This window comes from Cottoperca gobio, chromosome 10, assembly GCF_900634415.1.
Source record: "Cottoperca gobio chromosome 10, fCotGob3.1, whole genome shotgun sequence".
In the NCBI taxonomy this organism is placed as follows: Eukaryota; Metazoa; Chordata; class Actinopteri; order Perciformes; family Bovichtidae; genus Cottoperca; species Cottoperca gobio.
Window position 1 is genome coordinate 13,908,902 of NC_041364.1, and position 13,114 is coordinate 13,922,015.

Below are 13,114 nucleotides of genomic sequence, written 5' to 3' on the forward strand. Positions count from 1 at the left end.
TCTCAAAGCGGTAGTAAAACAAGTACTTTTAGGTTATATGTCTCCATAAAATGTATCCAAGTTTCAACTATAGTTTCTTAACCACTTCTTTAATGCATATATCCTATAAAACAAAATTGTGGATACAAACCATGATACAAACACTATAACCCAGACCAAACTAATCGAGTTGAATCGAAAATTGATGTCCCAGACTTATGAGTCAAACACTGATCATACCAATGAGCAAAAATGGCGAATGACAAGGTGAGTAAGTAACTGATCTGACTTTATATGTATTAATTTCACGTGTTTCGTCAGATGACAGCAATTGCTAGAGGAGGGCGAAAAAACAGTTCCTCTCAGCAGCAATTGGCAGTGTAGAAATTAAGTTACCAGGACTCTGATCTCTTCTAAGTGAACGAAATCGATCCTTGAGCCGGTTAAGTTATGTTGCTATAAACGTTAGCTTCCCAAGCAAACACGACACAATGAGCTGTTCATGGGAAATTATGTCAGTAACTTTACTGTAAACTGTATCTTTAGGCTGTGTTTTACAGCAATGTTACCTATCTGCAGCTATATTAACGTTGTAATTGGTACACTATTTTTCTTATCTACATGTAATGCATTGCTTTTATTTTAGGATCCTCTGAAACAGTTGAAAGATCTGACGCTGCTCAAAAGTCAGTTGGAGGAAATCCAGAGGCGAGTAGAGAACGAAGTTTCTGTAGGAACTCAGGTGAGTTGTTGAAGGTGACCATCCGAGTGCAATACTTTATAGTGTTTTGTTTCACTTATATTTTCGAGGGTGAATGTAATTCTTATGGCAAATAAATAGAAATGTAACGCATTATAAGCTGACCTGCCTGCCCTTTATTCACTTTTTTGTATTATTAAATGCATTCCTCCTTCAGATTTGTCTTTTAAATATCCTCTGATTATTTTTGTGTTGCTATATTGTTGACAATATGATTTTTTAAAATCGTGATAAATGCATTCCCCTAATTGTAAATGTGTTAAATGTTTTTCATCTGTATGTTATTTTCTGAGCTGGGACCGTGCTGAAAATTCTGCTATTATTATCTTGCTCTTGTAGGGAGGCTCAGTGTTGGGATCTCCACTGCTGAAGGGCTTTCTGGCTGGCTATGTGGTGGCCAAGCTACGCTCCTCTGCCTTCCTGGGACTGCTGCTGGGAACAATCACTGGCGTATACGCGGCACAGAACTATCAAGTGCCCAACATTGAAAGGACGGTGAAAGATTATATCAACAGCTTTAAAAAAGGACCAAAATAATTTGGGTTGACTGCTAGTTTTGTCAATGACATAATAGACACAAGAAAAAGAAATGCTGTTGTAGCTGCGGGCTTGACAGAGGCTCGCGACGGATCAGCCCTAAAGATTTCTGTGTAGACTGGACTACGGATATAATGATACACCTGGAATTTCATTGAGGACTCGAAGTAAAAGACTGCTGTTTTTTTATTTGCATTTTTGTTTCAGCTTCAGTTAAATACTGCTGTTTAATTTCCGCTTGTGACTGTTTGATGTTAACACAAAATGGAAGACTTTGTGTTTACAAGGTTTTATTGTTTGGCCCATCTGATTTCATAATGTGTCTGCTGCCTGGAGCATTTATCTAATCATGTTAGATTTTTAATTGATCATGTGTAAAACATGCAGCAATTCCTGCAGATGTCTCCCACACCCTTATTGTTCCGTTCAAAATACGTATACCAATTTATACAGAAAATAATGCATCGAAGTATTTTATAATAGATGGTTGAGATTTATAGCTATTTTTATTTTTTGTTAGTAGCCCAAAAGCGAGGTTGTTTTGCACTATAGCTAGTATCCAGATTTGTTAGAACTTAAGTGTTTTGCATCATTGAGGATGATTGTGGTCCAGAATGTGGGACCCAGTTCCCCAGCAAGGATTAGGAGACAGTGGGTGAAAAGGATTCTGTGGGGCGTCCTCTTTGGGCTGATGGTCCTTATCTATGGCTCTCATGCACCGCTCATCTCTCTCACCAAGGTAGACGGTCAAGTCCCCTTCAACCCCTCATCATGTGTTGTCATGATTGAGTTATCCAAACTCCTGATTTCTCTGGCGACTCTTGTTCTAACTGGGGGTACATCCGCCTTACATGCTCCTCCACCTCTCATCCGTGTGGCCCCCTACGCAGTCCCTGCCATACTCTACGCCATCAACAACAACCTGGTGGTTCTAATGCAGGCCTACATGGACCCTAGCTCATACCAAGTCCTCTCTAACCTGAAAATTGCCTCCACGGCCCTGCTGTACTCCCTCTGCTTGGGCAAGAGGCTCCGTCCTTGTCAGTGGTTTGCTCTGGGGCTCCTCATGTGTGCAGGGCTGTGCCACAGCTACAGCAGCCTGGATCTAGAAGACCCTGAGAGGGCTGCAGCTGATGAAGGTCCAAGGCTTTATATCACAGCTTGGGGGCTTTTCCTTGTGCTGGTGTACTGCTGTGTTTCAGGGCTGGCAGCAGTTTACACAGAGAGGGTCCTGAAGAGCCAGAAGCTGCCCCTCAGCTTGCAGAATATCTACCTCTATGTGTTTGGTGTGGCCATCAATGGGCTCTCCTCCTTCTCCTTTGTAGCAGGTGAAAAGAGCTTTCTGGAGGGATACTCGGGGGTGGTTTGGGCCATTATAGCGGGGCAGGCAGCCAACGGACTCCTGATGTCTGTGGTGCTCAAGCACGGCAGCGGGATCACCAGACTGTTTGTCATTTCCTGCTCCATGCTGGTGAATGCTCTGTTGTCTTGGACCATGTTAGGGCTGCAGCTCACACCTTCTTTCCTGCTTCCCGTTTCTATGATTGGACTGGCAGCTTACCTTTACTACCGATAGTAAATAACTGAACCACAAGGCGCATTGAACTCATTACAGCCTGTACTTTTGTTTCCTGGTTTTTCAGATGTGATTGGTTTTCTGCCTTTATATCTATCTGCCTTCTGAAATCCAGAATCCAACACGTGTATTTTTGATGTGTAGCCATTAGTGAACATTTTGTCAGTTGAAGCATAATTTGACAATTTTGCATCGTCCTTTTAGAATTAAATTTTATAAATATTTTTAAGGATTCTTTTATCTTCAGTTCAACATTCCTGAAGAGTGCTGCTATTGTCATTTTGTTTTGGATTTCATTCTCTGCCAAGAACAATGTCAACGATAATATCAACGTGTTATAAAGTGTGTTGATGATAAACAATAAATTGTCAAAAAGCGTTTTATTTCTCGTGATTTACGTCAAGCGCACTGATTCATAAACATTCTTAAGACATATATTCATTGTTGTTGGGACGACGGTTCAGCCGTAGGATCACCTCGCACAGATAGCGTATCCTTTAACTCGCCCAGTGCTGTAAAAGAAAAGGGAGGAAGAATCATGTGTTGGCATTTCTGCCACATTGTATTACAGAGGTTGGGGAAATTGTATCTATATTATAACATCAGCCTATGTTAGTAGAGTTTAAGGAACATACGCTGACCTTTACGGAGTTGTTTGTTGTCAGCCTGCAGCTCCTGGTTCTGGGCAGAGAGGTAGACTGCATCCTGCACAGCCTCCAGCAGCACACTTCTGTATCTGTCCTCTGACATCCTCCTCTGCTCCTCACTCACCTGACGAAACGCTCTGAACACCTGGCGAGCAGTAAGACAGATAAGAAAGACGGCAGGTAAAACTGCTTTACGTATTTTGTAAAGCAGTTTTAGTTCTACTACTGAAGGTCATATGATAAAATGTCTTGTGTTATTATTCAACAAAATTTGTATCTGACATCTGTTTAAAAAAACGTATTTTAAAAAGAAGAATGTGCCTTTTTATACATTTTTACTGAATTCATTGCTGTTCTATTTTTAGATAACATTTTTGGGAAAGCAAGCTCATTGAAGATATTTCCCTTATATCAATATATGCTACTACATCAGATATGTTTCATATAAATCTTTAATGATACATGTTTAATTGATTCTAGAGAATATCTGGGTTGACTAAACAGTGAAACATTCCCATAAAAAAGTTTATTGAGAAAACATTTCATTTAACATTTCTATGTTTTATTTTCATTATCTTTCAGATTCACCTGAATTGTTGTATTTAACAGTTCAGCTAATATAATAAACATTTCCCATTTTAGAGTAAGTATTGGGACCGTGCATCTTTCATCAACTTATCACACGTTTCCAAAAACATCGACGCAGCTGCTGGTCTCTCCTAACTGACTTATGAGACCTGTGGAGCTACTTAACCCTAATATTACGTGCAAAATGACATCATTCTTAGAACTCCTTTGTAGTTGAGACTAAAATTATTATCTGAACAGTTTTATAAACACCAGCCAGTGTTTGGAAAAGCACAGGTAACTCATGCACAATTACGTCCTGCATATAGACTGAATCCCCTTTACATCTATATCATCTTGGTAAAAGAGACTAAAACTAGTAATAACCTCATGAAGAGAACATGTGACATTGTTTGTACCAGTGTTCTCTCATTGATACGACAAACTTGCACCTGCAGGCTTTCTTCTCTTAGACAATGCAGCTCTGTTTGGTGTTTATGATATTGATTCTGCAGGTCTCTGTCAGCCTGCTGGGCCTCGGCACGCAGCGCCTCCATCTGCATCACAAGGACCCGCCTCTCTCCGGTCAGCACCAGCAGCTCTCTCTGGGGGCCTTCTGTCTAGCAGACGAATGGATGGTGATGAAACCATAAAGAATGCAAGGGAATAACAGAATTAAGTTTCCCCTGCCCACAATAAATCCAGCGTTGCATTAATTTAAACTGACTCAGCAGCTTCAGCTAAGATAGATCACAAACTGAATAATGTTAAGCAGCAGTGTATCTCATTATCTCACCGGTAGCTGTTCCTGTGCCAAGTCCCTCTCCATCTTCTCCACCTCCTCCTGAATTAATCTCCCATGGTCCTCCTTAAGTTGCGTCCTCCTCTCCAGCCCTTTGCTGTTCTCCAACTGAGACTTAAATTGGCAATATAAATAAGTGCGTCGCCATCCCTCGTGCACATAAATCGTGTTAATATGTTTAGTGGGGATTTCACAAAGCCTTGTAAACACGTTGTCTAATCAGATGTGCAGGCATACAATATCATATTTAATAGATTGAGTGCATTACTTGTTGACAGAGGTCAGATTGCTCTGTAGCAGCCCCGTTCTTCAGTGTCTCTTCTCTGAGAGCCTCCCTCAGCTGCTGGATTCTTGTTACTCGCTCCTGAACTTTCTCTATATTCCCTTTACCCTCTGTGGATACGAGAAACACACACAATGTCAATGATGCCCGTATATATACACATATTTCATATCACAGCAAATTACCTCTGATATGCTCTTCCATTTCTTGTTTCAGTTGGGCTTGTAAATATTTCATCGTGTGTGTACTCTCTCTGTGATCTCTGCCGTGCACATTGCTATTTGGGGTCCGACAACTCTGCCAAATCAATGCAAAACTTTTTATTATGTTGGGAACATAATCTGTTGTTATTTTTGTTTAAACTTGTGTGGAAATGTAAACAATTTATGTCGGAACCTGTTTTATCTTCTTTGACTTCTCCCTCCTCTTCTCCCATGACTGATCTTTCACAATCTGTTGGAGAGAATGAGAAATACTTTAATATTCCCTGGGTCGAAATTGGGTTCTGTCACAGTTGCTCAATAAATATTGAATAATTGAAATCAGAAATATGTTTAAAAAACTACAATATATAACGACAGTGTAAATAATTATGCTGAAAAATGGGATCTATAATTAAGTGTGTTAAAATGCAAGAAAAGTATAAATAAGAATATTAGTTGAATTGTACATGTGTGCAGTATTGCACAGTTGTGTGCTTATTATTATTTATTATTATTATTATTATTATTATTATTATTAAGATGTCAGCTATGAACTCACTTAGTCCCTACGGACGATGGTGAGAAAGCGCTTTTTCATTGTAGGCTTATTTATTGCAGGCTTATTTATTGCATTACCTGCAGGTTATGGGTCAGCTCTGCGAGCCTGAAGGGGTTGTGAACGTCATGTTCCCCCCGTGACATCATGACTGCTCTTTGATCCACGATGTTTTCTCTCAGCGTTTGCTCTGTTGCCCTTGGACACCAGCGGTCAACAGTGGCCATAGTTACCAAACTTCTCACCTTCTGGGCCAAAGCTAAAGCAGAGCGGGTTTCGTCATCTAAAACGCCTGAAGAATAAAGATTTCATGTCATTTCTATGCTCGAAGGATTGCAGTGGTGGAAGAATTATTAAGATATGTTATTTAAGTAAAAGTACTAATGCCACAATAAAACCCTTACAAATAAATTCCTGCATACAAAATCTTACTTAAGTAAAAGTATGTAAGAATAATCAAGTAATATGTATTTAAAGTATAAAACTATGCAGCCAAATGGGCTCTTTAGTTGTTACATTATTCTATAATATAATATCATATTATTTTTATTGATCCAATAACAGGTAAGCTGGAAAAAGAGCTCATTTTATTATTATTATTAAATACTGTTGAGTTGTTTAATGTACTGTATAACAATGCGTGTAGTTCATATTCTCATTATAGGTATTTTAAATTATTAATCTGTGTGAAATAAATGTAGTGAAGTAAAAAGTACAATATTCCCCTCATAAATGTAGTGGAGTAGAAGTAGAAAGTAGCATACAATTAAAACACAACACAAGTAACGTACAAGTAACTCTTGAGTAATTGTACTTAGTTACTTCCCACCACTGATTATAGGTAAGTTGTTGTGGATGGGATGAGGAGCACTCACCTTGAGGCTGGATACAGTAGACGAGCACCGTCCTGTTGTTTCCTGTTAGGGCATCATTAAGGAGGAAAGGGAGGATCTTGTCACTTGTTGTGGCTTCACATTGCGTTTGCTCCATCACCTTCACCAGTGGGCTGACTCTGGGAAGTATTTGTGGTAGATATTTATTAGACATGAAGGAATGTATGATTTGTGCATTCACATGCTTTGGTATTTTGAGAGGCATGCTTCATGTGAGGAGGCTCTGGGTGTCTGGAGGTAAAAGGTCAGATGAGACCTGGTTGATGTTCCTAAAAGCCACGATGAATAGTGAAACCTGATACACATTGTTTTGCGTCAGGTGGTGTGATTATACATGATTCTGTGTGACGCAGGACATGCTGTATAAAGCTGAGCAAATACTGGTGTGACTGTGTCCATACTGTACATGCAAACCATCTCTCAGTCTTGTGTTGTAATATGATTCAAGTAAGAACAACTGAAGCACATGGAGTTTCTCTAGTTTTCATCAAAGTGAAGATTGACCAGAGGTTTTCTACATTAGTATTCAACTATTAATCTTTCCTTTCCACATACTACACTTTATACTATCTACTTATCTTTTTACCAGTACTGTGCAAGAACCTTTAATACTTTAATGTTTTACAAAAACAGGACATTTTGTAATATTGGTACCTTGCAAAGGCAACGAAACTTTAAAAACAATTTATTTTCTCCAAAACATCAAGAGTGTTTCTTTTGTTTTCAAGCGGCAAGGCTCATTTAAGGGACTGGTAATTTACATATTAATATAATAAGATTGGTATGAAATCTGACTGAAACAAAGTCTTTCCATGCAAGAAGATCTTTTAGCAACTATTAACATAACTTTGTTTACATAGAAACAAATGGCGTTGTCTTCATTGTGGATTTGACTTGATTAATATTCCTTTGTCAAAGAAGACATTTTAACTGCTCATATATCAACATTGGCTTTGTCCCACTAAACCAAGACAGTGTGAGAGTGATCCAGCAGGCACAATACCCAGACCCTGAAACTAAAGCAGCTGAATGGAATTAAGCCATCATACATTTACTCACTTACACCGGAGTTAATCCGACTGTGACATGTTAAAAAAAAATCAAATATCTTTTACATGCACACTGAACACAGGATGTATTTGTAACTAACGCTTCAGTACTTCATCCTCCAGCATTACTTGCTTTGCCACATCCTTGTAGCTCTTTAACTCACAAGTCCAACCCACAGAGGACAGTTAACACTTGAACATTAGAGTATCACTTAAGAGTTCCTCTGGCCCATGCAATTGACAGCTCACTATACCGTATATGAGGATATGACCTACCCTCTGAGGTCAGTCCTGCTGGCTCCTCCTGCCAGGCTGAACAGCTGCAGTCTGCTGCGGCAGACCTCCGACCCCACCTCCTCCGGGTGAAGCTTCCTCTCAACAGCCACCAAGAACAGGGAACTACATCTGAGGGAAGCACACATCACGAACATGTAATACCGTGTACAACAACCTTATGAGAAATCTGCTCCGTGACAATCCAATCACTCATGTGACAGTAAGACACTTAGCTCGATTGTGATCGACCGTTGTAATTAATCCATTCAAAGTAATTCCGTAAATGGATTACATGGCCAGAGTTTATTTAACCTGTGCTGTACCTGCTGGAGATGGAGCCTGCGCTGGTCTTCAGAGTCTCCCTGCATGTTTCATACTGAGTATAGGCTTCTTCTGCTGAACACACACACACCTCACATAAACCTCCTACAAGGCTGAGAGAAAAAAGACGAAGATTAATCAATTTGGTTTTTACTTCATACAGTTAAATGTACAAGTGGAGATAAACACTGAAAATAAATATGAAAGCAACACTTTGTGTTTAAATTGAAGATCTGTTTCTACACTTATTTTTATACTTATTTCTTTCAAATTGTGGTCCTAAATGTGTTAAAATCCGCGTTAGCACTTCTCTTATCCTGAGCAGGCCAAGACCTGTGTAATAAGTGCTGACTATCACAGATTTGATAGAAATAAGTATCCATATTTTGTGTCCATACAAAGAGCCTGAGAGCTTTCATTTAAACTTGTGAAAACAAAAGTGTGATTATATTTTTGTTCAGTGTATGTTGTTTTTTATTGTATCTATCATGATGCATCAGTGGTCTTCATCTGGACTCACCTTCCGAGGACGGGGTGTGCCACACATTTTAGAGTCTGTTTATTGGGGCTCAGAAGATCCACAGCACTGCCATCTGGATAAAACTGACATTGACAAACAGAAATCCGTCGTTATCCTAGCACCATCTCGCGTCTAATATGATTTATGGTAATGCTATTAAATAGAAGGACAAACCTGAAGGAACGACACGGAGAGGAACAACTCCTCTTTCACTTGCGACAACATACGACTAAACAGATCTGTCAAGGCCTAAGACGGAGTCAGGGGGAGTGAGAAAAACATCAAATCTGTCAAATAATAAGTGTGGATTTGTTTTGAGCTCTACCTGTTTGATGATTTTGTTGTCAATCAGAGCGTTAATCTTCTCTGCGGAGGCTCCACATATCAGCAGCGCTCCATTATAACCACCGGATATGGACTCAGTGAGAGGCTGCAGGAGCTCAGTGTGGAAACTCTGCAGATTTATATTCAGACCTTTAGTTTCCACACATCCCAGAAATATGATGATGAAAAGCTGTAAAGAGGCTTATTAGAGTAAAGCAGTAATAGAAGAGTAGCATTAGTATACATCACATCACCTGTATGTTGTCAACAGTCACAACCTGGTCAAAGGAGAAGGACTTTGCTTCCTGATTGGAAAACACATCACACCAGTGAGAGGTTTCAGAAAACTGTTGAATGTTGATTGAAGCTAATTTAAATGTTTTACCTCATCATTCCTCCATTTGTATTCCAAACTATGTCCCTCTTCACCAATAACCACACAGTCTTTACCCAAAGAAAAGAGAAAACATTTAAACACAAATCCCCAACGACAGCATAGTACATTTAAATTCTAAAGTGTTGTCGTAGCTTTACCTGGGATTGCAGTGAGTACAACTCCCACTCTCACGGTTTCAGCTCCCTCATACAAATGAAGAAACATGGAAAATGGTCAAACGTGATCCAAACAATCCAGTTTTAATTCCCCTATTAAAAAGACAATCTTCAGACACTAACGTTGTTGTAAAAAGAAAGTACTTACAGGTGTGTTCATGTTCACAGTGGCCGTCCCATGTGTATGTGTACCAGAGCCACCGGGTGCCTTTGGGTTTTTATTACACTGCACTGAAATATTAATGAGCCAGAATCTACTTTCACTGGTCGGGGTGATCAGGGTGCTGTTACCAAGATGGACAGAAAGGTCACATCTGAGGGTATCGATGAGCAGTAATAAGTATGAAATATTTACCTTCAAACATCTTTATTATGTCATTTTGGAATATGTAACAAGAAGAGATCAGACTGATATATTGTCACAAGTGTGAATTTGTCAGATGTATGTGATCAGTTTAAATCATACAAAGATATTACAATATTAAACAATGGTGATATTTATTGGTTAGCGTGCTATTAGAAACTTTTTATTCATTTATTCACTTTCCATTTTATTAGCCACAAGGTTGCCACTTTCTAATACACTTACATTAACTAATGGTAATTATTAAAGGTTATTAATGCTTTGGTCATTTATAATGCTTTATAGATCAGTTATAAACCATTAATACGAGCAAAGGTTGTGAAAATCCCTTTGCCTGGTGGTAACAGTGCAGTTATAAATGTTGAGACTGCATTAATAAATGCTTAATAAGTTGTCAACAAACTCATTTTAGTCCAGATCCTCTGGGAAGCAGTCATACAATTTAATCAGCAAAAGGGATTTTCACAACCTGGACACCCAAACGTTCTTCTTATTAATGGCTTATACCTGATATATAAGTTTTAGTCTATTAGCCAAGAATAAAGCTATTAATTAAACCCTTTTTAAAGCATGCCTTATTAGAAAGTGGTACCCAAACAAGGATGATGTCTGCTGCATACATCAACAAAAATAAATCAGGCATAACAATAAACTCATAAAGAGTGTCAGACAGAGAGGAGAGCCGCCGCATTGTGTCCCACTGGTCGGCTTCACTGATGTTTCAGGAGACAAATTCATTATCTGAGTCCCCTGCAGGTCCACTGGTGAGGCACACAGAAACTCTTCAGGGTAGTCTTCCACAAACACACTGCCTGCATTGTCCAGGAACACGATGGTCTCATTTAGGGCACTGTGACACTGATAAGGGTTCCTCCCTGCATGGAGAAACACAAGCTTCTCGAGTGTGCTTAAACTGACACCTGCTGTTTCATTTATCAAGACAGTAAGTTGGTTACTATCCACCTTTAACTCCTGGAGCTGAAACAGGTTATTCAGAGAGGAGAGACGTATGAGGCGGTTATTGGACAAATTTAGCTTTTTCAGGGTCTGTGGTGGGTCGTTGAATACCTCCAGAGAATTAAAACTTAGATCTAGTTCCTCCAGAGATGTATTGAGCAATGAGTTAATCTCTGTGATGCCTGAGTGGGACAGATTGAGCATCCTGAGCGGCGTCACCTGGAAGCAGTGGGGATAGTGGATGGTGGAGAAATTGTTCCTGCTGACATCAAGTTCGGTGAGGGCAGGGGTGAGACTCAGGAGCGTGCAGAGAGACTGGAGGGAGGTGAGGTTGCTGAGTCTCAGACGAAGGGATTTCAGGTACTTGAATGAAAGAGAGGAGCAATGTAAGATATTCTGCAGGCTAGTGAAAGAGATGAGGTTCTCTGACAGATCCAGCCGAGTCAGGTTTTCTACTCTTCCAGCCCAGTTGCAGTCAATCTGAACGGGGCCAGAACGAACAAGAACAAGAGATTCCAGGGAGCCAAACAACCAGCGGTGGAGCGCCTGGAAGGAGGGCTGGAGGAGAGAGGGGTCCACTGTTACATCTTCTAGTAGAAGGCTTTTAATTGTAGATGCTTCCTTTAACTCTGGATACTCTAAAGGCTGGGCAACTTCCAGAGTGGATGAAATGATGTTCATTTTGTTCAAATTCAACTGGGACAGAAGAGGGATCACTTCACTGATGAATGAAGAGGATATTGTGACGTTATAGAAAATAAGTTTATCCATGTGAAAGAACTGAATTGAAGTTGGATCTATATCGAATATATGCATCTCAGATAGGCCTACACCCAGTTTTCCATCTCTCAGCTCCAGCTCCGAAGCAAAGAAACATTCCAGACTAGGTGGGTTGAGGATAGCCATAACGTTGCACACACAACGAGTCATATCCGATACGCAAAGAGAAGTGGCCGCTCCTGAAGTGACGGTGAGTCCCAAAAGCAGGGCCACAATCAATGTCTGATTTAGTGTCATGGTGGGCAGCAGGACTCTATGCAACGCCTGAAGATGTCAAGATCCAGAGAGGAGAGAATGTTATATATGTATATCGCAGTTTTAGCAGGTCCTGAAAAACACAATTGTAATGTTGAAATGGCTTTAAATAGAACCAAAATGTTTTTTAATGAAAGAAAGGCTTTACATTTGACTCTCTGGAACCTAAAGTAACTGTTTATATACAGTGGCAAAACAGAACATTGTATTTTAATGGTTGTTTGTATTGTTGTCTTGATTCCATTTCAATTTTAATTTCAAAATGATGCCATGAATCCCAGTGTTTAAAGAAGCTCAAAGTCTCTGCTTATCCCAACTGGACACCTTTTGGATTCAAAATATAAAAGTTCTATGATCAAAAATCAACAATTGGTCGAAAGAACAATCTCAAGTCGAGCACTTACCAGTAAGTTTAGCTGTAGATGTTGATCACCAACTGTTGACTGCGTTCAGTGTCTTTATAGTAACCTGACTTCTGATTTTCTGCTACAGGTGGTCCCACTTCCCTTCCTCTTGTTCACAATTAAAGAGGAAGACCCATGTTCCAGGACATACAGCACTTCCTCAAAGCAGGACTAAATTCCCCCCAAATTAGTCGTACCATTCTGATTTGTGTCATCAACACAATGTTTTTCTTTCTTCTTTGTCTATCAGTTCCTGTTTATTTAAGTGAACTGATTTTAAAGATAAGCTCAGCCTCATTTAAACTGGTCGGCTTCCTAACATTGTATTCTGTGTGTGTGTCTGCCCTTAGTCTTAGAGCATGTACAACTGAGGTTGTAAAATCATGTATAGGGAAAATGGGAATTGAAAGACTAAAAGAGGATTAGATTAATAACTGCTACATGTTTAAGTTTGGGAAAAGAACATTTCTAAAAACCAAGTGTGAAATTGAATGAGTCTCGTGTTCTTC

At 39.6% G+C, this 13,114-nt stretch overlaps 4 protein-coding genes and 1 long non-coding RNA gene across 6 annotated transcripts; 2 read left to right on the plus strand and 3 right to left on the minus strand.

The window, feature by feature from the left end:
- Positions 1 to 43: 43 nt before the first annotated feature.
- LOC115015143 (SLC35A4 upstream open reading frame protein-like) lies at positions 44 to 1,300 on the plus strand. Of its 2 annotated transcripts, none has more exons than XM_029442349.1 (3): positions 44 to 246; positions 626 to 721; positions 1,079 to 1,300. In XM_029442349.1, exons 1-3 carry the CDS (start codon positions 232 to 234, stop codon positions 1,274 to 1,276), a joined length of 309 nt encoding a protein of 102 aa, XP_029298209.1. In that variant the 5' UTR covers positions 44 to 231; the 3' UTR covers positions 1,277 to 1,300. The 2 variants fall into 2 exon arrangements, with proteins under 2 accessions (XP_029298209.1, XP_029298210.1); XM_029442350.1 differs by lacking the exon at positions 44 to 246 and adding an exon at positions 298 to 493.
- Positions 1,301 to 1,839: 539 nt separating this feature from the next.
- LOC115015142 (probable UDP-sugar transporter protein SLC35A4) lies at positions 1,840 to 3,230 on the plus strand. The gene has a single exon (XM_029442348.1). The coding sequence runs from the start codon at positions 1,875 to 1,877 to the stop codon at positions 2,850 to 2,852; it is 978 nt and encodes a 325-aa protein (XP_029298208.1). The 5' UTR covers positions 1,840 to 1,874; the 3' UTR covers positions 2,853 to 3,230.
- A 10-nt stretch (positions 3,231 to 3,240) lies between these two features.
- On the minus strand, positions 3,241 to 8,464 carry LOC115015141 (kinesin-like protein KIN-4B). The gene is made up of 11 exons (XM_029442347.1): positions 8,452 to 8,464; positions 8,129 to 8,257; positions 6,786 to 6,922; positions 5,991 to 6,202; positions 5,548 to 5,604; positions 5,337 to 5,448; positions 5,137 to 5,261; positions 4,863 to 4,982; positions 4,519 to 4,686; positions 3,494 to 3,644; positions 3,241 to 3,364 (listed from the first exon to the last, which is right to left on the minus strand). Exons 3-11 carry the CDS (start codon positions 6,898 to 6,900, stop codon positions 3,291 to 3,293), a joined length of 1,134 nt encoding a protein of 377 aa, XP_029298207.1. The 5' UTR covers positions 6,901 to 6,922; positions 8,129 to 8,257; positions 8,452 to 8,464; the 3' UTR covers positions 3,241 to 3,290.
- An 8-nt stretch (positions 8,465 to 8,472) lies between these two features.
- Positions 8,473 to 9,153, minus strand: LOC115015144 (uncharacterized). Its single transcript, XR_003832972.1, has 3 exons — positions 9,144 to 9,153; positions 8,970 to 9,052; positions 8,473 to 8,562 (listed from the first exon to the last, which is right to left on the minus strand). It is a non-coding gene; the product is annotated as an uncharacterized LOC115015144 (long non-coding RNA).
- Positions 9,154 to 10,318: 1,165 nt separating this feature from the next.
- Positions 10,319 to 13,095, minus strand: LOC115014553 (toll-like receptor 2). Its single transcript, XM_029441516.1, has 2 exons — positions 12,606 to 13,095; positions 10,319 to 12,274 (listed from the first exon to the last, which is right to left on the minus strand). Exon 2 carries the CDS (start codon positions 12,181 to 12,183, stop codon positions 10,831 to 10,833), a length of 1,353 nt encoding a protein of 450 aa, XP_029297376.1. The 5' UTR covers positions 12,184 to 12,274; positions 12,606 to 13,095; the 3' UTR covers positions 10,319 to 10,830.
- Positions 13,096 to 13,114: the final 19 nt, after the last annotated feature.

Coding starts and splice junctions, on each gene's coding strand:
- LOC115015143 (XM_029442349.1), top strand. Junction 722..1,078: donor AAGTTTCTGTAGGAACTCAG/GTGAGTTGTTGA, acceptor TTGCTCTTGTAG/GGAGGCTCAGTGTTGGGATC.
- LOC115015142 (XM_029442348.1), top strand. CDS start 1,875: ATGATTGTGGTCCAGAATGTGGGACCCAGTTCCCCAGCAAGGATTAGG.
- LOC115015141 (XM_029442347.1), bottom strand. CDS start 6,900: ATGGAGCAAACGCAATGTGAAGCCACAACAAGTGACAAGATCCTCCCT. Junction 6,203..6,785: donor CTACTGTATCCAGCCTCAAG/GTGAGTGCTCCT, acceptor TTTATTCTTCAG/GCGTTTTAGATGACGAAACC. Junction 3,365..3,493: donor CAACAAACAACTCCGTAAAG/GTCAGCGTATGT, acceptor TTTCTTTTACAG/CACTGGGCGAGTTAAAGGAT.
- LOC115014553 (XM_029441516.1), bottom strand. CDS start 12,183: ATGACACTAAATCAGACATTGATTGTGGCCCTGCTTTTGGGACTCACC.